Genomic DNA, 25,643 nt, shown 5'->3' with positions numbered 1-25,643 from the left:
CTGCATGGTCGTTCATATACACTAGAATTGACATGTTTTTTTCTGTTAGGCTACGTTCACATTCGCGTCTTTCGACTCAGCGTCGACGACGCATATCAACGCATGCGTCGTGCGCCCCTATCTTTAACATTGGGGACGCATGGACATGCGTTTGTATGCGTTGTCATGCGTTCTCCGACGCATGTGTCGTTTTGCTGCACCTGGAGGGGCGCGGTCGACACTACATGTTGCGTTTTTGTAGCGGCGAAATTTAAAAAAAAAAACGCATGCGTCGGCCTTGCGTCGTCAATGCGTTTAATTTCCCATAGAAACCAATTGACGACGCAGATGACGCAAGTGCGTACGTTGCAGCGCGTTGTGCGACGCATGCGTCGTTTAATAAAATAACAAGATAAAGTGTCTAGACTGTGTCTAGACAATGACAAAACAACCTAGATATAAAATATAGGTTGATGCATTGTTTGTCAGTTGGCTGCAGCATTGGACACACACCAGACAAGCTCTCTTCAAGTTATGTAAGTATAGAATGGATTCTGCACATTTTCTTTGTGTTTTATTTTTAAAAATTTTTTATTGCAAGTTGTGGATGTTGTACTGTACTTTATTCTGGCTATACTGTTGTTGTTTAATGGAAATATGGAAATTGGTGTTTTTTTATTCTGGTTGTGATGTATTTCTGCCGTTATATGATGGCGTTTCATTGTCTCCGGCCTTGTTAGGTTTTTTTGTAATTTACGGTGTTCTATCCAGGATTGACTTTTCTTTTCCCTTCTTTTTTTTTTTTTGTTTTTGTTTTTTTTCTATGAGTTTGTGGTGTTTAAAATTTTTTCGGGGTTGTTATGTATTGCATGCGGTTGTTCCAGTTTTTTTTTTTTTTATTGGAAATGTTTTTTTTCTTATCAGGCTCTGATGTGTCTGGGCTTCTATGTAACCGTTATCTTGGCTTTCTTGTTTTTTAAGAAGAATGGAAAATATGGTGGTTTATTCTGGATAGCCTTGTCTTGTGCCATTTTTGTTATAAAAAGAATTATGTGTCTTTTTTTGATTTGCACATAGGGGCTGTAGTTTATTTTTTTTGTTATCTTTTCTGGGACTGTTGTATTCTGTTTTTGCTATACTCTGCCATTGTGTCGTCTTTGCTATTGATTTTTTTTAAATGTATGGCGGTGTTGTTTGCTCAGCGCTTGTTCAGTTGGCATTGTACTAAGAGTGCACTGTGCGTTGTGGTCGTAATGTTTATGTATGGATTTTTTATATTTTCAGCTATGTGGCTGAGTATTATGCATTCTGTTAATGTAATAATTTTTTAACTGTTTCCTTGCAGAATTTATCTTGTACACCATGACCAGCGACTCAAACCACACAACACCGCAGGGGAGTTCGGTGAGTACATGATCCACTGTTGGTTACTATTCGTTGTATTTGTACACATGTCATTACATTTTTTGTAAACTGTTTTCCAGGCTTCTTCAAATGAGGAGGAAGAGAACCAGCAGGAGCAGCAACCTCGGGGCCAAGCTGTGGTGGCAAGCCGGCGAGTAAGTATTTCTTCAAGGAATGTTTTTAATGTTTAAACCCTTTTTTTTTTTTTTTTTGGTGGTGGTGGGGGGGTTATTTAGCTTGCAAACATTAATGTTTTCCAATTTTTATAGGTTCCATGACGGGACCAACAGGAGTCCATAGACATCGATATGATGGTCGCCTGTATCCAGGAGCGAGGCCCGTTGTGGGACAGCCGTGACCCCCGGCACGCGGACCAGGTTGTTTTGAGGCGCCTGTGGAATGAGGTGGCAAAATCGCTGTGGGATGGCTTTGACAGCGCTTCACCCACGGACAAAGGAAAATTTGGTAAGTATTGCTGAAACGCCACTATGACCCATCAGGCCAGGATATCACAACCGTATGCGATGTGATCAACTCCTGCAAGTTTGTTGTATCGCACACAGTTGTTTTATCATTTGAAAAGGTACAATCTCTAATTTTTTTTGTTGTTGTTGCTTTTTAACAGTCCAAAAATTGAAGACAAGATGGCATTCCATGAAGGACCGTTTCAATAAATTCCTGCGGAAGGAGGAGGAACAGGCTCGAAGTGGTGCTGCTGCGGCAAGGACATCAACGTATAAGTACGCACGACTTCTACAGTTCATGAGACCGATCCTTGGCTGCCGAGAGTAAGTATTTAGTTCCTATTCCACCACATCGTGTATTGTACAACATGCATGTTCACGTAGTATATTGCCCAGCCATTTAGTATATTGCCCAGTGACGTAGTCTACATTCCAGAGACACATAGTATATTGCCCAGCCACGTCCAATATTTCATAGTGGTGTAGTCTATTGACCGTTACGTCATGGCAGGTCAGACGATAAGTGTAAACCATGACGGCCGTCACAAACGTCAACGGAGGGTGAGTATACCCTGGTTAGTTTTAAACTCTAAATTTTTACATTTTTTTAATACTGATGCGGTATAGGCCGCGTCAATATTAAAACGTGGGTGACATCAAGGTAAACAGCGGCAACGGATTGCACCCGCGGTGAGGGGAGTATGCGGGCGACAGGCATTCACTGCGTGGAGTAAGGAGCGGTCATTTTATTCAGGACTGAGCCCATCGCTTATTGGTCGCGTCAGCCATGACAGCCAGCTGGACAGAACAATCAGCGATTAACGGGTACTGAAGGACAGACAGACTGACAGACGGAACTGACCCTTTACAATTATGTTAGATTATTTTATAGTGTTGTGTGATGCAATGTTAACTTTTTAGTACACAGGAGGTGGCGAATGTAAAATGTAAGATTTTGTATACTAATGTTTTGCTTATGTTTTCACAGAACACACAGCAGCACCCTCGAGCCTGTTCGTCCATCTGGAGCGGTCCTTCATGAATCGCCATCAGACCCGTCACAGCCATCCCACAGCGTGAGCAGGCTTGCACCAGGATCTGGAGAACCGGCAGCCGGTACATCTGGTCTTCGCCTGGCCGAGGCCTCTGGCGCTCCTTCTTTCGGGTATTCCCAACAGCGTCAGCGGGCCTGGGACAGGCCGCTAATGCCCGAATATTTCCATTTGGGCACGGTTTTCCAAAATTGTTTCAAGGTGCTGGGAGATAGGATGGACACTGCTCTGTCCACTATCGACCGGCGCCTTGAATCAATGGAATCCAAGCTCATGAAGCCGGCGAAACATTTTTTTAGTACAATTGCGAAGGGCATGGTGGAACACCTTACGCCGGAACTCCAGATTTCGGTGATGCAGGCCTGCAACAACGCCTATGTGAGTGCTCTGCAGCAGGCTAGGATAATGCAGTCAGCGGCTACAATGCCAGTAGTTCCAACGCTGGCAAGCATGACTCCTAGTCCTGCTGCAGAGCAACTCTACCGAGGTCCGGGTGCTGAGGGACGCCGCCACCGACACCATCGCACCGAGCCGCTGAGGCCTGCTCCTGCCAGGCCCTCAAGTTCACAAAGACAGCCTGCGGAGGAACAACAAGATGGACACCGAAAAAAAAGGAAAACCCGGACAGCTACGGCGGCTCAGGCAGCTCCTGCAACCACACCGAGCTCTCGGCCGGGTTCAAGCCTGAGCTGGAGTAGCCGGAGCCTGTCAACAGGAACTCGTACACTTGTTGTGCCTCCTCCCCCCTCTCATGAGTTGGCAATGTCACCACCGAGGGCCACACCACCGACGGCCACAGGGTGGTCGGAGATACCTTCAAGCATCCTAGATTATGCTTCCACCTCCCCCTACTCCACCCCCTCCCCAACATACTCCCAAACCGGTGGATATGAGTCGCCCTTAATTGCCGACGTGGATACCCCTTAATCTTTCCCTTTTTTTTCTTGTGTCCCCCAATAAAAAAGTTTGTTTACAAACTCAATTTATTTTTATTGTTGTTGCCAGCAACTCACACCGTGCGCCGTGTACACATATCTAATGTTTTTCACACCTCATATCTGCAATGTCAGACACTATTTTATAAATTTTTTTATTTTCTTTTTTTGTGTGTCTCTCATTGTACTATGAGGTGTTAAACACAAAGAGAGGAAATATTACAATTTTTAGGCTTCCGTCACACTCGCAGTATTTGGTCAGTATTTTACTTCTGTATTTTTAAGCCAAAACCAGGATTGGAACAAATAGAGGAAAAGTGTAATAGAAACATATGCACCACTTCTGCATTTATCACCCACTCCTGGTTTTGTCTTACAAATACTGATGTAAAATTAAGGAACAAATACTGCTAGTGTGACGGCAGCCTAAACATACTTGAAGGTAATGGGTCAGGTGAGGTGGTAGCAATGGTCACGTGGCCAAGTGTCGCCACTATTTGACTCAGGATGTTGTCAATCATCCAGAGTTCAATAGTGTTAACTCACTAGAGTTGAGCAAACATGATCAGCTCCCTCCTTGGCAAGCTAACATTTGCCGACTACTAGCATATGGAAGCCGGCTTCCTAGAGTGGGGATTTTTTTCCTCCACCGCAGCCGCATGTTCCGAGGCTGAGTGACATGCAGAACACATGCACAACCCAAGCCTAATTTGTAGGCCTCGCCATGCATGTGTAATGCCTGTCACACAGCCGCGGCACATGCAGCTGCGGCGGCTGAAAAATGCTTCAACCAGCGCACTACATGAAGCCGCGTTCCATATGCAACTAGTCTGCAAGCTTCATAACTTGACAAGGAGGGAGCCGATCATGTTCGCTCAACTATGCAACACACGGATGTGAACATAAGTGGGGTGGTTAGGCAGAGTGTTTTTGGGAAATGGTGATCACCTGACTACATTTTTTTAGTGGTACACACAGTTGGTATTAAAATGGACAAAGGAATATTTTTTTTACAAAATTTTATTGACCACAACTTTTGGTTAAAAAAGGGGAACCGTTTTTATAAAGGAAAGGCACATTCACGTACATTTGTTCAAAAAACAACACAGTAGATATTCTAGGTACTGTGACAAAACACTCTGGGATCGCCTTTGCTGGGGTCAAAGGTCATGTGGTTTGTGCATTGAATCTGAGGCGTACAGCAGGTTTCTGAGCAGGCTGACCTCAGGTCAGATTTATTAACGTGAAAGCAACATGAACAAAACATAAAAATAAATCCTAGCCTGTCCGGCACTAACTAAACAAATAAGTAGCTATCTCAACAACTGGGGGGGCTTCTCCCACCCAGCTAACATCACAAAATTCTTGAGCAGAGCTCTTCACTCACGTTTGTCTCACACAGGCAGGCAATCTGTGTGCCCCAGGCAGACGCTGAAAACCCCCAGCTGGTCATCTTTTATTCCTGCAATCATTAACCCATTAGCACCCTGAAGATACTGAGTGGCCTAATTCACATAGGACAAACACCTGGGCGAGATATACCTGCCTCCAACTACCACACCAGCATGAGTCTTACAGTACCTTAGAAAATTAGAAGAACATTACATTAGCCACCCAACTGGTTACATTTTATGGACCCAATTGTGTTACAATCTTATGTCAGTATTTTATTTGACTTTAATCACAATAAATGTATGGTAAACTAAAAGCCAGATAAAGTTGAACTGAAACATAAACACTACACCATTTGATCTTGCCATGACACACGACCAACATCAGAAACAAAATAGGAAGCAAATCGGTCCCTCATCTGCCCAATTTCAACACTTGTCCTCAGAGGATGATCATGGTAGTCGGGCAAAGGGTTTGGTATGGGTTCATCTAGTTCCACATTCAGTCTCTCTTTAGCAATAACATAATTGTGTAGAACCACACAAGCCTTCACCACCTCAATTTTCAGATTGATGGCGGATCCTAAAATACGCCATTTGGACACCAGGATCCCAAAGGCGCACTCCACTGTTCTTCTGGCCCTGGACAGTCTGTAATTAAATACACTTTTGGTGTGGTCCAAGCCACGACTGGAGTAGGGTTTCAGTAGGTTGGCACACATTTGAAATGCCTCATCCCCAACCACAACAAATGGCATCGCCGGGCCTTCGGTGTTGGGAAGAGGTCGTGGCTGGGGGAAATTAAAATTGTTCCCATATAATCTTCTGCCCATATCAGACTCTTTAAATGTCCGCGAGTCATTGGTCCGGCCGAAAGCTCCAATGTCCACGGCGAGAAACCTGCAGTCCGCACCTGCAATTGCTATGAGCACGGTGGAAAAGTATTTTTTTATAATTAAAAAACAGAGATCCACTTCTTGCAGGCTTTGTAATCCGAAAGTGTGGAAACTCCAATCCTGAATTGGAAATGCAGGGATCTCAAGGTCTCTCCGGTAGCCAGAAAACTGGCAAGAAGATAAATAAATAAATTTAATTAAAGTACATTGTAATAAAAAAAAATTAAAAAACATACCAACCCCAAAAATATTTTTTTTAAAAAGGCCAGAACATATGACAGTCGTTCAAATACAACTACATTATGTACCGTAGAGTCACCAGCAGCCGTTCCTCTGCGGAAATTGATCTCCGGAGCTGTGTGTCCTGCCTGGTATTGGCTCCTTCCACACGACGCAGAAGATAGCGGAAGCTGTCTTAAGACATCCGGGTATATTCAAAATATTTTTCCTGGTTCTCATTTAGCTCGCCAAACAAACAATGGTAGGCTCCACGGCTCTCCTGGACTTCCACGATAGGGTGTAGCCAAAAGCGCCGATGACTCCTCCGTTTTTCTCTTTTCCTTTGTTCATGAAAGGCAATAGCATAAGCAATAGCCAAGGCAAAATCCAACTCCCTATTCATGTAGATACTCTCCATAGGACGCGCCATCATGATGCTGGAAACAAGCAAAATCTGAGGAATTCATCTATGCCAGGGTATATATACCCAATTACACTACACCGGGCCTCTTCTAGCCATTGGTGATCCTTATCTAGTGTCTAGACAGTAAATTGTGGCTTTCTTTTGTGCAATTGTGTAAAAAATGACATCACTTTAGGTAAACGCATGCGTCAGAAAATGCTGCGTTTTTTGCAAAAACGCAAATATTACAAAAAAAAACGAAGCGTTTTCCGACGCATGCGTTGAACGCGTGCGGCTACAAAACCTGCATTGGACATGTGTTTTACTTGCGTCGTGCGTTGCGTTGACGACGCTCCGTCGAAAGACGCGAATGTGAACGTAGCCTTACTGGCCCCATTGGGGCTCACAATGTAGATTCCCGATCTGTATGTCTTTGGAGTGTGGGAGAGAACCCGGAGAAAATCCACACAAACATGGGGAGAACATACAAACTCCATACAGATGTTGCCCTTGAACCAAAGAACCCAGGACTAGAAAGCAACCGTGCTAACCACTGAGCCGCAGTGCTAACCACTGAGCCACCGGGTGGCCCTAACAACAGAACACTCCTAAGGGATCATTGAGATTTTTAGATGATTGAGAACTTCAGCCATTTAATAAAACAGCGGGCAGCACCAAATACATGTTATATATATCTCCTAGTAATAAAAATAGCAGAAATTGCCCTAATGGCCCCAGTAAGAGCCAGACTTTCCGAGATCCCAAACCCGCCCGTAGTTACTCTGGCTCTTTCCACTAATCCAACACTGCTGCATACTTTAAGCTGTTACAAAATAGTAATAATGTTACCAATCGGTAACAGCTTAAAGAGAATTTGTGATCAGGTTTTTATATACGGTAATCTGAGGACAGCAATGCTATAGGGGCAGACTCTGATTTCTGATGTGTCACTTACTAGGCTGTGTGTTTGTAGTTTCAGTTGAATCAGTGTTTTATCAGCAGGAGATTATCATTGCCTGACTAGCTGTTTTGTGCCATGTAGTCTTCCTGCTCTGTGTAATCCTGCCCCACTAATTGGCAGCTTTCTGCCTTTGCACAGTGTTCACAGAAAGCTGCCAATCAGTGGCGTGGGCGGGGTTATCCAGAGCTCAGTATTCTGAGCACTGGCAGATTTGCAGCAGATAAAAGAGGAATTTATTATCAAAATGACAGCAAGCAGCCAAATAAGTGACACATCATTGGAATCTAGGTCTCTGCCTCTACATCCTCCTACTGCTCTCAGGTAACAAGACAAGCACTTGCTGAAAGTATGAAGGAGTGCTGGGTTGGCTAAAAAAGTAATATCTCGTGTTTTCACTACAAAAGAGGCTGTGGGATCTCGATCTGCATGCTGGGATCTCGCAACCTAAAAATTCAGACCCGACTTTACTGGAAAGCTGTGCCCTTTCGTTGGTTATTAATGACCCTTTTGATGTGTTTTGTTACTGGATTATATTTAGAGAACTCCCAAATCTTGGATTCCTCACTCTTTTATTAAAAAAAAAGGTCAGCCCAGATCTGTGATTCCTGATTGCTACCTACACTGCTTTATTAATAAGTAGCAATTATCCCAATTATTTTTGGCCTTTTGTCTTCTGACTTTTCAGGTATGCCAGCCTGTACTTCTGCTGTGCCATAGAAGATCAAGATAATGAGCTGCTGACGTTGGAGATCGTTCATAGGCTTGTGGAGCTGCTCGATAAATACTTTGGAAATGTAAGTTTTTCACCATCTTTTCATCTGTTATTGAAACAATAAAATGGCCACATGTTGGTTTGACCACTAAAAACATAGAGAACACAACATCCCGTGCAAGTGCTTCCATGTATTTGTGAGGGAAGGATAAGGCAGTTGTACTGGCCACCAGCATCTGCAACAGTGTGCCCTGGCCTTCCATTACATAAACACGCTGCCTATCATTCGGCATACCTGCATCGCCTTTCGCTGCTCCATCAGGGTCCTCCGTACGTTTCTGGAGGACTTTGGGATCCACTTTAGAAATAACAGAGTCACAGTCCAACTTTAAACGTGGCAACTTTACTGAGACTTGTACACAGCATATTCATATTCAATCCAGCATGATCATCATCAGGATTCACAACATACAGCTTCTCTTCTGTCCCCTGCCTCCTCTCTCTGTCACTAAGCTCGCTTCCGGGATGGGCTGTACCTTCCGTATTCTCAGCATCTACTCTGTGCAGGCTTAATCCATTAGAGCCCCATGACCGCTTCACCCCAGTCCTGAGGGCATCCGCCCACGTGATAAGCTGCTACATCCTGGGTGACCTGCTCGTACTGCTTAGTCTTCGGATGGCAGCTGCAGACCCACTTATTCTGCACTTCCCACCCTGCTGCACTGCTGTAGATCCCTCTGTAACAATCCTGGTTACGGATATTATATGCTGGGCCTTTGGCTTGAGCTAAACATTGCGTGACACGATGTTGCCCAGCAGGGGTGGATTAAGGGTAGCCAGGGCCCCGGGCTGTTCACACACTGTGGGCCCCCCGGTCATGTGACGGGGGTCATGAGACGGGGGTCATGAGACGGGGGTCATGATATACCCGAACCAGATTATTCCAGAAAAATGGCCGGGCCCTACTCTACTGTAACCTATTAAATATTTGTTAAAATCTGCAATACAATTTAGGTATATCTTGACCAATAATATCACATACAAGGAACAAATACCACCGCACCATGACCAGACCACAAATTACAACCACAGTGATCGAATAATATCACATACAAGGAACAAATACCACCGCACCATGTCAAGACCACATATTACCACTTGGTGACCAAATAGCACATACAAGGGACAAATACCACAACACCATTTCCAGACCACATATTACCACCACATAGTGACTGAATACTACAATACTGATCAGTAATGAAAAAAAAACAAAAAACACAATACTATCACCATAAGTGCCAGTATTCACAGGAGATCTGTAATTAATATGCAGTGTCTGTGTAGAGGTAATACAGAGATCACTGGTGGTATTATACACAGGAGCTCTGTATATAATGTATAGGTAATACAGTGATCACTGGTGACATTGTACACAGGACCTTTGTATATAGTATACAGTGTATAGTGTCAGTGTATAGGTAACACTGACTCACCAGTGACATCTCTAGGTGAAGTCCTTCATCTTTCATCCAGCACAGACCGCCATAATTTCTTCCAGCCAGGACTCGTTTCTGCAGGAAATAACACAGTTATCTCGAGCTCCGCTTGCAGAACACATTACTTAATTTTTCACAACTTCTACATTACACCACATGAAGATAAAAAGGCGATATAGTGTCACTCTGCACAGTAACAGGATCGCCCCCCCATTTAGAACAGTATACTCAAAAAATAAAATAAATACATCACTGCAGTAATAATATCCCTTAATTAGCCCCTATGGTAATAATATTCCCCACCCTGGCCCCGTTTATCTCATTCCTGGCTCCAGCCATATGTTCTCCCATCCTGCACTCATGAGTATCCATTCTACACCATATGATCTCCCCATCCTGCCCCATCTGTCTCCATCGTATCCATCCTGCCCCATGATCCAATCCTGCCCCATGTCTCCAATCATGCCCCGTGTCTCCATTCTGCCCATGCCTCCAGTCCTGCCCCCAGTGTGTCCAGCATATTACCCCCAGTGTCTCCAGCAATCTGCCCCAGTATGTCCAGCATATTGCCCCAGACAGTGTGTCCAGCAATCTGCCCCAGTGTGTCCAGCATATTACCACCAGTGTGTCCAGCAATCTGGCCCAGTGTCTCCAGCATTGCCCCAGAGTGTCCAGCAATCATCTGCCCCAGTGTCTCCTGCATTGCCCTTGTGTGTCCAGCAATCATCTGCCCCAGTGTCTCCAGCAATCTGCCCCACTGTCTCAAGCAATCTGCCCCACTGTCTCCAGCATTGCCCCCCAGTGTGTCCTCCAGCAATCTGCCCCACTGTCTCCAGCATTGCCCCACTGTCTCCAGCATTGCCCCACTGTCTCCAGCATTGCCCCCAGTGTGTCCTCCAATCTGCCCCAGTGTCACCAGCATTGCCCCCCAGTGTGTCCTCCAATCTGCCCCACTGTCTCCAGCATTGCCCTTAATGTGTCCTTCAATCTGCCCCAGTGTCTCCAGCATTGCCCTTAGTGTGTCCTCCAATCTGCCCCAGTGTCTCCAGCATTGCCCCCAGTGTGTCCTCCAATCTGCCCCACTGTCTCCAGCATTGCCCCCAGTGTGTCCTCCAATCTGCCCCAGTGTCTCCAGCATTGCCCTTAGTGTGTCCTCCAATCTGCCCCACTGTCTCCAGCATTGCCCCCAGTGTGTCCTCCAATCTGCCCCACTGTCTCCAGCATTGCCCCCAGTGTGTCCTCCAATCTGCCCCAGTGTCTCCAGCATTGCCCTTAGTGTGTCCTCCAATCTGTCCCACTGTCTCCAGCATTGCCCCCAGTGTGTCCTCCAATCTGCCCCAGTGTCTCCAGCATTGCCCTTAGTGTGTCCTCCAATCTGCCCCACTGTCTCCAGCATTGCCCCGCAGTGTGTCCTCCAGCATTGCCCCCCAGTGTGTCCTCCAGCATTGCCCCCCAGTGTCTCCAGCATTGCCCTTAGTGTGTCCTCCAATCTGCCCCAGTGTCTCCAGCATTGCCCCCAGTGTGTCCTCCAATCTGCCCCACTGTCTCCAGCATTGCCCCCAGTGTGTCCTCCAATCTGCCCCAGTGTCTCCAGCATTGCCCTTAGTGTGTCCTCCAATCTGCCCCACTGTCTCCAGCATTGCCCCCAGTGTGTCCTCCAATCTGCCCCACTGTCTCCAGCATTGCCCCCAGTGTGTCCTCCAATCTGCCCCAGTGTCTCCAGCATTGCCCTTAGTGTGTCCTCCAATCTGTCCCACTGTCTCCAGCATTGCCCCCAGTGTGTCCTCCAATCTGCCCCAGTGTCTCCAGCATTGCCCTTATTGTGTCCTCCAATCTGCCCCACTGTCTCCAGCATTGCCCCCCAGTGTGTCCTCCAGCATTGCCCCCCAGTGTGTCCTCCAGCATTGCCCCCCAGTGTCTCCAGCATTGCCCTTAGTGTGTCCTCCAATCTGCCCCAGTGTCTCCAGTATTGCCCCCCAGTGTGTCCTCCAATCTGCCCCAGTGTCTCCAGCATTGCCCCCCCAGTGTGTCCTCCAATCTGCCCCAGTGTGTCCTCCAGCATTGCCCACCAGTGTGTCCTCCAGCATTGCCCCCTAGTGTCTTCCAGCATTGCCCCCTAGTGTCCTCCAGCATTGCCCCCTAGTGTGTCCTCCAGCATTGCCCCCCAGTGTGTCCTCCAGAATTGCCCCCCAGTGTGTCCTCCAGCATTGCCCCCCAGTGTGTCCTCCAGCATTGCCCCCCAGTGTGTCCTCCAATCTGCCCCACTGTCTCCAGCATTGCCCCCCATTGTGTCCTCCAAGCTGCCTCAGTGTCTCCAGCATTGCCCCCCAGTGTGTCCTCCAGCATTGCCCCCCAGTGTGTCCACCAATAGCTGATAACTCTCAGTCTCCTCACCTGTCCGCGCTCCAGGCGGCGAGCTCCCTGCAGCAGCGCACACTCGCCGGCGACTGACAATGACTTCAGACGCCGGCGACGTGTGCGCTGCAGCCGACTTCAGCTGCCAGCCTCCAATTGGCTGGCGGCTGTCGTTGTTAACTATTGACGTGCGGGCGCGTGCCCGCACGTCAATAGGAAACTGCCGCAGCGCCGGAAAGGGCCCGGTGAGCAGATGAGAAGGGGCCCGATGCGGGCCCCCTCTCTCTGCCCACCAGGTCCGGGGGCACATAAACGCCGCCCGGCGGGCAGTCACAGACCATTAGCGGAAGGTTAATCTGTGCGGTAGCCCAGGGCCCCCCCAGACCACTGGGCCCTGGGCTACCGCCCATATTGACCCTCTGATAATCCGCCCCTGTTGCCCAGGGCTAGCCAGCCCTCCTGAGCTGATGGGCGCCCTTGCCCCGACTAATTCCTATCAGGAAGTCCCTCCTATGTGAACCGTAGCTATTTACTATGTCCCATCTAGTGGCCAATCTGAGGTAATACACCCCTTAAGCATTATACCCCTATCTAGTGGCTGACCCGGAGTAACTCACTTTCCCTACCAGGGGTGAACCTAGCCTCTCTGCTGCCTGAGGCGAACGGAAAAATGGCGCCCCCCCCCTTCCCCACACACACACAGTGTCCCTGCTATACTTGACCCCGGAGTTTTATAATAAAAAAAAAACCTAGCAGCGCAAATCCAGTTACCGTATATACTCGAGTATAAGCCGCCCCCCCCCTAATTTTGCTACAAAAAACTGGGAAAATTTAATGACTCGAGTATAAGCCTAGGGTGGGAAATGCAGCAGCTACCAGTAAATTTGAAAAGCAAAAATAGATACCAATAAAAGTAAAATTAATTGAGACATCAGCAGGTTAAGTGTTGTTGAATATCCATATTGAATCAGGAGCCCCATATAAAGCTCCATAAAGTTTGACAGGCCCCATTAGATGCTCCATATTAAAATATGCCCCATATAATCCTGAATAAAGGGTAATAAGGGCCTCATAAGATGCTCCATAGAGATATTTGCCCTATATAGTGCTGCACAAGCATTATGGCCCCATAAGATGCTCCGTATATAGTCACTTGCCCCATATAGTGCTGCACAAGTGTTATGGCCCCATAAGATGCTCCGTACAGCCACTTGCCCCATATAGTGCTGCACAAGTGTTATGGCCCCATAAGATGCTCCGTACAGCCACTTGCCCCATATGCTTTTGCTGCGATAAAAAAAATGAAATCACATACTCACCTCTCTTCGCTCAGGACTCCGGCACTGGCAATATTTACCTGCTCCTCGTGCGGCTCTGTCTTCGGCACTACGTTCAGCAGAGGGCGCGCACTGACTACGTCACCGGGTCCTCTGACCTGAGCGTCACTGCTAGAGGACGCTGAAGACAGAGCCGCACTGGAACGAGGAGGGGTAAATATCGCGCACACATGCATATACCGTACATACACACACATACCGTACATACATATACTGTACATGCACACAGATACACATACCGTCATACATACATGCATATACCGTACATACACATAGATACACATACTCGTACCGTACATACATATACAGTTATATACGCAAAGTATACACATACCGTACACACAGACATACACATATACTGTACATACATGCACATAAACATACATACCATATATACATACAAATATATCGCACATACAGATACACACATATTATACACACAGACATACACATATACTGTACATGCATACACAGATACATACAGAAGCATACACATAGATACACACATACTGTACATACACAGATGCACACACACATACATACATATACAAGCATATACATACACACATACTAATCTTGTATAGGTGATCAGAGGAGCCTTGGAGGAGGTCAGTTCAGCTGGAGAGGGCTGCAGAACTCACTGGGGGATGGTGCACAGAGCAGACTGATAACAGCCCCCTGGTGCTGCTGTGCTGTCCCGTGCAGTGAGCTCCTCCCCCATCTCTTCACAGTGAGGACGGAGATGCTGCAGCCTGCTGGGGACAGAACAGTGGAGGAAGAAGACACTGTAAAGGTACCGTCACACATAACGATATCGTTAACGATATCGTTGCTTTTTGTGACGTAGCAACGATATCGTTAAGGAAATCGTTATGTGTGACAGCGACCAACGATCAGGCCCCTGCTGGGAGATCGTTGGTTGCTGAACAAAGTCCAGCACTTTATTTCGTCGCTGGATCGGCGTGTGTGACACCGATCCAGCGATGTCTTCACTGGTAACCAGGGTAAACATCGGGTTACTAAGCACAGGGCCGCGCTTAGTAACCCGATGTTTACCCTGGTTACCAGCGTAAACGTAAAAAAACCAAACACTACATACTTACATTCCGGTGCCTGTCCACCGGCGCTCTGCTTCTCTGCACTGGCTGTGAGTGCCGGCCAGCCGGAAAGCACAGCGGTGACGTCACCGCTCTGCTTTCCGGCTGACCGGCGCTGACAGTACAGAGGAAAGCACAGCGCCGGGGGACAGACACGTAAGGTAAGTATGTAGTGTTTGGTTTTTTTACGTTTACGCTGGTAACCAGGGTAAACATCGGGTTACTAAGCTCGGCCCTGTGCTTAGTAACCAGATGTTTACCCTGGTTACCCGGGGACCTCGGGATCGTTGGTCGCTGGAGAGCTGTCTGTGTGACAGCTCTCCAGCAACCAAACAGCGACGCTGCAGCGATCGACATCGTTGTCGGTATCGCTGCAGCGTCGCTTAGTGTGACGGTACCCCAAGTCCTGCTCTTCCTCCACTGCTGTCCCTGTGTGCTGTGCGGCGGGGCCCCTGACTGTACTGTAAGGGAGGGAGTACTCACCAGTCACCAGGGGTGCGCCATGCAGGAGGACAGAGAGACAGCAGCCAGTGAGCGCTCTCCTCAGTCTGGTGAGGAAAGCGTTCATTGGCCAGCATCTCTCCCTGCATGACACGCCCCCCTTTTGAACTCCTGCACTTCCCGCGCCGCTCTCTCCCCAGCTGAGGGTGTTGGCAGGATTACAGGAACGAGTGACAGGGGCCCGATCCTACATGATAGGGGGCCTGCCTGCAGGGGCCACCCTCCACCTCTCAGCCCCAGAGCAGTGGCATTGGCGGTATGTCCACTCCTGGCTGGGGGCCTCTAGGGGCCGGGTACTACAGAATCTGCCGCCCCCTCTCTTCTCCCGCCTGAGCCAAAAAGCTCAAATCGCCTAATGGGAGCAGCGACACTGTTCCCTACTAACCAGTGAATGTAAATACACAGCAGTAATGCACATATAAACAACATCATGAGAATGAGGGGTGTGTGCATGATCCCAGCACATCCCTTACATATTGTAGGAATGGCTCTTGTAGTCAGTGTCTTGGCATCTATATCGGAGCATGCATACAACCCAATAATTGCATCATTGAATGGATGAATGTCTTACCATTTTCACTGTGATATAGACTATGCTTATTTACAGGCTTTGGACCCTTTGGTTTGTTTCAGTGCTGTCCCTGCTTTTAATTCTCCCATACGTCTTGGTCCCACATGAATCTGTTCATAAACTATTTAAAGTGTAAAATATAAGGGGTAGCGTCTCTTCTTATGGAGAGTAAAGAAGCTGCGGAGACACCATCACGTGTTTCTCGACGCAAGCAGTGAATAGCCAGGCCTTTCCCCGGGAAGGAACAACCACGGGAAGGGCAGCATCCTATGAAGGAAAGCCACCTATGCCAAGCATGGTATCCATCCACAGACAGCTGTTTCGGGGTTTTTGCCCCTCATCAGTGTGGAGTAGGAATCTGGCTATTAGGAGCAGTGCCTAGTAAAAAGACTATAAAGGCACAGATGATTGGCCTCGGGGAGACCAAAACATCCAACACTGCGGAGACACCATCACGTGTTTCTCAACGCAGTGATTCCAGAACACTGCCCCCATCCCTTATGGGAAATATGCAAATGCAAGTAAAGAAGCTGCGGAGACACCATCACGTGTTTCTCGACGCAAGCAGTGAATAGCCAGGCCTTTCCCCGGGAAGGAACAACCACGGGAAGGGCAGCATCCTATGAAGGAAAGCCACCTATGCCAAGCATGGTATCCATCCACAGACAGCTGTTTCGGGGTTTTTGCCCCTCATCAGTGTGGAGTAGGAATCTGGCTATTAGGAGCAGTGCCTAGTAAAAAGACTATAAAGGCACAGATGATTGGCCTCGGGGAGACCAAAACATCCAACACTGCGGAGACACCATCACGTGTTTCTCAACGCAGTGATTCCAGAACACTGCCCCCATCCCTTATGGGAAATATGCAAATGCAAGTAAAGAAGCTGCGGAGACACCATCACGTGTTTCTCGACGCAAGCAGTGAATAGCCAGGCCTTTCCCCGGGAAGGAACAACCACGGGAAGGGCAGCATCCTATGAAGGAAAGCCACCTATGCCAAGCATGGTATCCATCCACAGACAGCTGTTTCGGGGTTTTTGCCCCTCATCAGTGTGGAGTAGGAATCTGGCTATTAGGAGCAGTGCCTAGTAAAAAGACTATAAAGGCACAGATGATTGGCCTCGGGGAGACCAAAACATCCAACACTGCGGAGACACCACCACGTGTTTCTCAACGCAGTGATTCCAGAACACTGCCCCCATCCCTTATGGGAAATATGCAAATGCAAGTAAAGAAGCTGCGGAGACACCATCACGTGTTTCTCGACGCAAGCAGTGAATAGCCAGGCCTTTCCCCGGGAAGGAACAACCACGGGAAGGGCAGCATCCTATGAAGGAAAGCCACCTATGCCAAGCATGGTATCCATCCACAGACAGCTGTTTCGGAAACAGGGATGGGGGCAGTGTTCTGGAATCACTGCGTTGAGAAACACGTGATGGTGTCTCCGCAGTGTTGGATGTTTTGGTCTCCCCGAGGCCAATCATCTGTGCCTTTATAGTCTTCTTATGGAGAGTGACATGCCAGTGTAAGGAGGCTTATAAGCCATGCAATGCTCTTCTGGGAAATTAAATATGCAAATTGTGTCTTCAGAGCGGAAGACAACTTGAACTCTAGTGCCACCTATTGGAAGTAGCAATCCTAATAGTCAATGTTGATCCTTTCTTGAGCCTTGCCACATGACTTAGGATACAAGTCAGTTTGCAGACACGTGTTTCGGGAGATCTTACCCCAATTGGAATTTTAGTTTTCTCTATTTTTCAGTACATTACATGATGGTGCATTTATTTTCTTTTTTGTCAGTAGGAGTAGTGACCAAACAAACACAGTTCTAATGATTTTATTCTTTGTTGTTATGACAGTTATCATATAGGTTAATTATTCTATTTTGATAGACCAGACTTTTATAGACATGTCTATGCCAAATATTATTTTTTAAATTTCTAATGTGGTAGAAATAAGAAAAAAAAATATTTTGGTATAGACATGTCTGTAAAAATGTGTACATATTGTAGTAGGTCGACTCACTCGGCTTCTTAAAGTGCTGGACACAGGTACAGTTTCTGTTTAACTTTCTGGCTGGTTTTGCAGTCCTCATAAACCAGTTCACCGGAAAATGTAAATGGAGCCTTTGTCCGGCACAAGGTATAACATAAAGTAACAAGCCCATGCAATAGTGCTGGTTAGCCTGACTGGTTTAGAGTCCAGCTTCTTAGTTCTTTTAGCAAAGGCACACGATCCAGGAGATCTGCAACCTCCACACACACAGGTCAGTCTGAGACAAACAGATCTCAATTTACAAAGTGAACCCCATCCAGGGGTGGAGATATGGTGAGCAGCAGTCTCTCCCAACTCATCAGCTGCTCACAATCAATCTGTCATGGTCGATTAACCCCTCTCAGCACTTAGGCTATGTGCACACGTTGCAGATTTGGGTGCAGAATTTTCTGCACAAAATCTGCACCTCCTGGCAGAAAACGCAGCTGCAGTTTTGGAGACTTGTCCTGCAGATTTAATGCGCTTTTGATGCGTTTTTAATGCGTTTTTTTCAGTGCAGTTTTGGTGCGTTTTTTAATGTGGATTTTGTGCGGTTTTTTTATGCGTTTTTCATGTGGATTTTCCAGCGTTTTTGTCAAGCTACATAAAGAGACAAACTTAAAAAAAAACAAAAAACACAAAAATGGTGATGTCATTTCCTAGTCCAACGTCTTCTGAATCTCCATTTTGGAAAGCCATAAGCACATTTTCTGAAAGCCATCACCATGAGTGCTAACCGTTTAAATGTACAACGGAGCGAAAAACGTAGCCCACCCCATGGAGAAGAGCGTGTGTAAAGTAATCTACGGATACGCAGGCCACAACGCCTCCAAATATTTGGGGTATTGCTTGATTATCTGAATCAGCAAAGATTGCAGGTAAGCTACGCTATGTGTAAAATAATATTACATGTCTCTTTTTTTTATTTATGTGCTGTGCAGTAACCCATAATTTTCTTAGTCGCAGACCAGAAGGAGAACCCGAAAAATGTGGCTCCACCCAATAGTTGCAGAAAGGACTGAAAAGGGTCATTTTCGTGTTCTATACCAAGATTTGAGGAGGTAAGTTTTTCTTATGTGAAATGTTTTCCTGTAAACTTATCCATGTATGACCGAATCTTCCTCCTTTTTTTCCAGTTATCCGGATAAATTTGTGTCATTGCGAGCTGAACTGACGCACAACGACACAGTGATGAGGAAGTCCATCTCTGCTGAGGAAAGGCTTCTCGTCACCTTGCGGTAAGTATTTTTTTTGTTTTGTATGTCAGAAGTCCTCTTTGGCACGTCAATGTCTCCGGTACGTGTGGTGACAGTTTTCCCATGTCTTGGAGACACTGACACACGACCATTGAAATCTTTGGGTCTATGCACATGTCAGCTTGGTTTTATGGAAATTAGTTTTTTTTTTTGTTTTTTTTTTTCCATTTTTCGGCCGCATGGTACACTGAGTGCAGGAGTTCATGTAACCAGATGCCGCTGCAGTATTTTGGCTCCTCTCTGTTGCGGTATACCTGTGACATCCATACTGCATATGAGGCCGGGATTACACACACACGTGAGATACGGCCGGGTCTCTCATGGTAATCCCCGGCCCTGCCACCTGCACTCCTGAGCGGAGCGTGTGGCTCCATGTATTGCTATGCAGCCGCACACTCCGCTCTGGAGTGCAGGCGCCAGGGTCGGGGATTACCATGCCAGACTTGGACTTCTCGCGTGTTTGTGATCCCGGCCTAAGGAAAACTGTGGGAGCCATGATACTTTATATAGGAATCTGTTGGGCCATTATATTATATAAACGGAGATGTAGAGGCCTCATACTGCATAGTGGGAGCTTAGAGGACATCATACATTATATAGATGGCTGTGGGGACTACATAATTCATAATTTTAGGGTGACCTTACTAACCATCTTTTCTTTTCCTTGCAGAGGTCTGGCCACAGGAGAGAGCTATACATCCCTACACCTCCAGTTTAGAGTTGGTAAATCTACCATCTCTTAAATTGTGCGGTGCACTTGTGCCGTCATCTGGCAGAAGTTGCAGCCCATCGTGATGCCTTCCCCGACCGAGGAGACTTGGCTGCAGGTTGCAGCAGGCTTTAATTCTGTGGCCAATTTCCCAAACTACATAGGTGCAGTCGATGGTAAACATGTTAGGGTTCAGCAGCCACCACGATCAGGATCACGCTTCTTTAATTATAAGAAGTATTTTTCTGTGGTCCTGATGGCGGTGGCTGATGCCCATTACAAATTTGTTGCCATTGACATTGGTGCCTATGGTAGTACTGGGGATTCTCGGGTGTTGCGAATGTCACAAATTGGGATGCAAATTCTTCAAGATGGCAGAACGCTCCCAGCCCCAAGACCTTTGCCGGGTTCCACACATTCAGTACCCTTTGTGATAGTATCGGATGAGGCCTTTGCTTTAACGACCAACCTGCTGCGCCCATACCCACGAAGGGGACTGGATGCCCGACGGAGGATTTTTAACCATTGGGATCATGAGTAGTACGTGGAGGATCTTTCACACACCCATCCAGCTGGATACTGACACCGTTGACGCTGTGATGAAGATTTGCTGTGTACTCCACAACTATGCTGCTGACTACAGCACTGACGTAGATGTGGAGTACCAGCAGCCTGTATTAAATCCAGTGGTCAAGGTGGATCTAGGAAGACCATCCAGCTCCGGTGCGTGTGTGAGAGAAACCTTCACTGACTAAGAGTCCAGAAGGTGCCGTGCACTGGCAATACTCCCGTGTCAGTGATGTACAGCCGGACCAGCAGAGGAGTGAAGAAAACTAAACCGAAGACCAAGAAAAATCATTCCCCTTTTTTTACAAAAAAAATTGTATTATATTTTCATTGATTAAAAAATATTACTAATCTGATTTTTTTTTTTTTTTTTTTTAATTTTTAGTTTTCTCTTTAGTATAATTATGAGTGATGGGAAAGAGACCATCACATTATTGTCTCTTTTCCATCACTGGTTGTGTGACTTATGTTATATAATGCTGAGGGCCAATAGTCGTGTGTGTGCGGTGCCGTGAACGAAGGGTAACCATAGTAGCTTCATCGGGGCCCAGTCAGGAGTTGTAGGCCTAGGAAGATATTTTTATCTCGTATCTTCTATAGGTCCCCCAATCCTTTTATTTTTACAAAAATCCAGCAAATTTTATGGAGTTGATTAATTGATAAAAAATTTGGGGGTTAATACAAACCATGTCATATACCCCTTATATTATAGTTGATTCAATACGCCAGTAAATATTGAAAATATAAATTTATTTAAAACATTTAAATACTGTAGGAACAACGCAAAAATTGCTTTGTTTTTAGCAAAAATTACATACAATTTATTTCTCATTAAATTTTAACTGTAAAGAAATCACAATTTTAGGAAAATAGGTGATTTTTTTTATATTGCTTGCAAAAAAAAAAAACCTGGGTGTTGGTATACACAACCAGTGTGACAAACTGTATAAAATTGAACTGCATTATAATTGTCACACTTTGAATTCATTTAAACTAGTGTAGTTCGGCCCAAAACCAAATTGTGAGTTGTTATCTGTATAATAATAATGGCTGGTAGGCCGGTGATAGTATTGCTCATGCTGCAGTGGTGGTGTCGGTGGTTTTGGCCTCGCACTCTGTGTGACCCCCATGACAATGTCCGCTAGGGGGGCAATTGGTCCCGGTTCCTCAAAGGCATCTAAGAGAGCATGCGCAGAGGTCATAAATTTGCTCTGTCTATCCGGTGGCAATAACCGTGCCTTGCTCGCTGTACTTGAGCCAAATAGATCCATGTAATCCTCTTTTGCTAATTTGTTAAGAAGATCTATTGTATCGTTTACCTTTTTTATTGTTTGATCTTCTTTTCTTTTGTTTTTTTTTTTTTTTTTTTTTTTGGGGGGGGGCACAGTTATTGCTACCGGATTGACAGAGGTTTGTTGGTTTTGTGTGGCATCATTTTGGTCCGCAGAAGCCGTCCCAGATTATGTTGAACTGGAACCTAATGCAGCAGATGTTCCTGCTACAACAGGGATAGAGGCTGCTGCAGCACATGGAGATCCATCATCTGCCGACTCCGAAGTTCCTGAAGTTTCTTGGGAGGCGTCCTCTCCTGGCTCAGGAGCCGAAATGTTCCCTTCAGTGCTGTGAAAACAAAGACAAGGAATTTTTTTAGTTTCATACAAAACCTTTTCTTCATCATTACTGAATTCACTTTATCTCTAAAAAAATTACATCCTCAAAGTCCTGCTGTGAGCAAGAAAGTCAAATCTTCATACAGACTGAAGTTCCCTTTGGCCGGGGAAGACCCGCTCCTCTTCGAAAGGTTGCTATGTGTTTTTTTTTTTTTTAAACCAATCTCGAACCGACCTCCACCGTTGTTTGACATTATCTAAAATAATAAAATATGATCATTCCATTCCATTACAAAAAAGAATGTTAGGAAAGGCCGTAAAAAACTAATTACTAATTTTCTGCTGCAGGGCACAGTTGTATCCATCATAATCTGGATAAAGGTCCCGGAAAATCCTGGTCCAGCAGTTATCACGGGAATAGTTATCTTTGTAGGCCTCATCGGCCGGGTCCCATATGGCGGGCATGTTATTATCTATATTCTGTATTCAAATATAATAAGAAAACATGCTCATATAGAATAGTGACATTCATAAAATGTATTAATTATAAAAAACAAATAGAAAATCTAGACACACCTATATATTTGATACATACTGTATTTTCCGGCGTATAAGATGACTTTTTAACCCCTGAAAATCGTCTCAAATGTCGGGGGTCGTCTTATACGCAGGGAGCGATCCTCTATGGTTCCCAGGGTCTAGAGGAGAGGAGACTCTCCTTCAGGCCCTGGGATCCATATTCATGTAAAAAAAAAAAAAAAAAAAAAGAATAAAAATAAAAGATATGGATATACTCACCCTCCGACGGCCCCTGGCTGTCAGCGGTGCAAGCGGCGGCCTCCGTTCCTAAGAATGCATTGAGCGTAGCACCTCATCAAAGGTCCTTGTCTCAATGCATCCTGAGGAACAGAGGCCGTCGCTTGCACCGCTGAGAGCCAGGGGCCGTCAGAGGGTGAGTATATCCCATATTTTTTATTTCTATTCTTTTTTTTTTTTTACATGAATATGGATCCCAGGGCCTGAAGGAGTCTCCTCTCCTCCAGACCCTGGGAACCATATGCACCGCAAACGCCGTATTAGATGACTGGGCATATAAGATGACTGGGCGTATAAGATGACCCCCATCTTATACGGCGAGTATATTCCAAACTCCATATTTTATATGGAAAAGTTGGGGGTCGTCTTATACATCAGAAAATACGATATATATATACACATATGTATACCCATAGAGAGAGCCTAGGCCTGATATTAACACAAACATTTAGCATCGTTTAGATTTGCACAATCCAGTTTTTTGTCATAGACTAGTATTAGCAACGGATTGTGAGGGATGACCATCCGTTTCATCCGTTGTGCGCAGGATCCGGCATAAAATCGGTGTCCATCAGGCGGAGGCAACGCAGATAGAAACGATAGAAAGAGGCCTAACATGGCCCTTGGCGGGGACGACACATGCGAGAAACACAAACAAGTCATGTATGTTAATACCCGGCCTTGGCTAATGCACTTCTTCAGAGCGTAGTGTGCAGCTCCATGTATTGCCCTGCGGCAGCGGGCTACAATCATGACTAACGGCGGCAATGGCAGGTATTAACAAGCAATAATTGGATGTGTTTATCACATGTGTGATCCCTGACTAGTCCCTCTCTTTCCACTGCCTAGTAGCAGTGTGAAATGTTGTAATAATTATTGCTATTGTAAGGTGACCTTAATCCCGGTTAATAATGGAGAGGCGTCAATAAGACGCCTATCCATTATTAATCCTAGTAAAGTGTAAAAAAAAAGACACTAGAAAAAATTCTTTTAATGAAATAATGACACTTTTTGACAATTCCTTTATTCTACGCTCAATACTCCTGAAGACACTCGTCCTGCAAAAAAACAAAACAAACCAAATTCATACTCCCTGTCCACAGAAATCCCATAATGAGTGTCCTACGACAATCTGCCATGGAGAACAGCCACATCAGGAGATGTGACTGCTCTCCACGGCTTCCAAAACACACTGATAGAAGCTAAAGCTCCTGCAGTGTGACTGTGCATGCTCGGGAGTTTACCGGAGTTCAATGAACTCCGGGACTCTCTCTTTACGACACTGCTGCGTGAGAAAATTTCTCAGCAGGTCAAGTGCCATAAAGTGAGCTCCCGGCGTTCATTGAACTCCAGGAAATGACTGGGCAGCTCCGATACACTGCAGGAGTGATTAACTCTTGCAGTGTATTACCGGAGGACGTCGTGGGACATTGTATTATTGGATTACGTCGGATTTTTTTTTTTGCCGGGATTATCAAGGGAGGTGGAGTTTGGGGACGTATGTGGTGAGTATGTAACTACATGTGCTATGGTGTATGTAATGTATGTTTTGTGTTTTTAACCCATTGTAGTCAGTCGCCTGACAATTGGACAACTCTCCCATCATCAGATTTCGATGAGAGAAGTAGTCCCATCCGACGAATGACTACAATGAGTCACTACTGATGGACTGACACAGACAGACACACAGACACAAAAACAACATACATACCATTTCCACCATACGCCTCACATCGATCCCCATCCGACGGTACGACTCCATTTTCTCGACACTCCGCCCACAGACTTCCTCCACACTTATGACATCACTTCGTTCTGCAGCATTTTTGCCACCCAAAACTGCACCAAATCTGCAGCTAATCCGCAGATGGTTTTTATATCTGTGGTTGAACTGCGGATTTGACCCACACAATATATATTTGTTTTTTTTTTATTAAATGTTTTTGTATATTTTAGTCCACTTAACCCCGTAACGGCCGCCGATACGCCTTTAACGGTGGCAGTTAAGGAAACTTATTCCCCAGCGCCGCTTTTTAACGGAGCTGAGAAATAAGGTTATAGCGCTCCCCAGTGTCGGAAATTTTCCAGGGTCTTGGCTACTGAGGGTAGCCGAGACCCCAGAGAACATGATTCGGGTCGGTTTTTACCGACCCCAGTGTTGCGATCACTGTTATTCACTGAAAAAAAGTCTGATTTCCCATTTAATTTCTCTCTCCTCTGATATGATCTAGCACATCAAAGGAGAGAGAAATGGGGTCCCCTAAGACCGCCCCACTCCCCCGTACCTTTAGTGTCCCTTGCCCCTGCTGTATGCCTTGGTCTTGGCCCCCACCTGTCGACCTCTTCTTTCGGGAAGATCATGGCGGGCGCATACGCACTGCTCCCGCCGAGATCTGCTGACCGGCACCTGGCAACAATAGGAAATTTTTCTTATTGGTTCATTTTGATTACTGTGATAGGGTCTATTCCAATGATCAATATAAAATATTAAATCAAACCCCCCTTTATCACCCCCTTAGTTAAGTAAAAATAATAATAAAACAAAAAAGTATTTATTTCCATTTTTCCGTTAGGATTGGAGCTAAGGTTGTGGTTTTGGTTATGTTTGGGATTACAGTTAGGGTTGGGATTAGGGTTAGGGATTTGTTTGGGTATGGGTACCATCTCACAGTGTTACTTTTGTCGCTACGACGGTACGATCCGTGACGTTCCAGCGATATCCATACGATATCGCTGTGTCTGACACGCAGCAGCCATCAGGGACCCTGCAGAGAATCGTACGTCGTAGCAGATCGTTTGGAACTTTCTATCGTCGCTGGATCTCCCGCTGTCATCGCTGGATCGGTGTGTGTGACACCGATCCAGCGATGCGTTCG

The 25,643-nt window shown here is 46.0% G+C and overlaps 2 protein-coding genes across 2 annotated transcripts in view; both read left to right on the top strand.

Annotated features, from left to right (window-relative positions):
• Window positions 1–25,643, top strand: part of AP1S3 (adaptor related protein complex 1 subunit sigma 3) — a 94,224-nt gene that overhangs the window by 48,415 nt on the left and 20,166 nt on the right. The window contains exon 3 of the mRNA XM_069727674.1: window positions 8,390–8,498. Within this exon, the coding sequence (XP_069583775.1) occupies window positions 8,390–8,498 (109 nt within the window). The remainder of the gene's footprint in view (window positions 1–8,389; window positions 8,499–25,643) is intronic.
• Window positions 1,169–3,828, top strand: LOC138638416 (uncharacterized). The gene is made up of 5 exons (XM_069727673.1): window positions 1,169–1,383; window positions 1,464–1,538; window positions 1,653–1,848; window positions 2,009–2,171; window positions 2,836–3,828. Exons 3-5 carry the CDS (start codon window positions 1,692–1,694, stop codon window positions 3,824–3,826), a joined length of 1,311 nt encoding a protein of 436 aa, XP_069583774.1. The 5' UTR covers window positions 1,169–1,383; window positions 1,464–1,538; window positions 1,653–1,691; the 3' UTR covers window positions 3,827–3,828.

This window comes from Ranitomeya imitator, chromosome 5 (assembly GCF_032444005.1).
Source record: "Ranitomeya imitator isolate aRanImi1 chromosome 5, aRanImi1.pri, whole genome shotgun sequence".
NCBI lineage: Eukaryota > Metazoa > Chordata > Amphibia > Anura > Dendrobatidae > Ranitomeya > Ranitomeya imitator.
The sequence above is the reverse complement of the archived record's forward strand: the minus strand, read 5'-3'. Positions and strand labels throughout refer to the sequence as shown.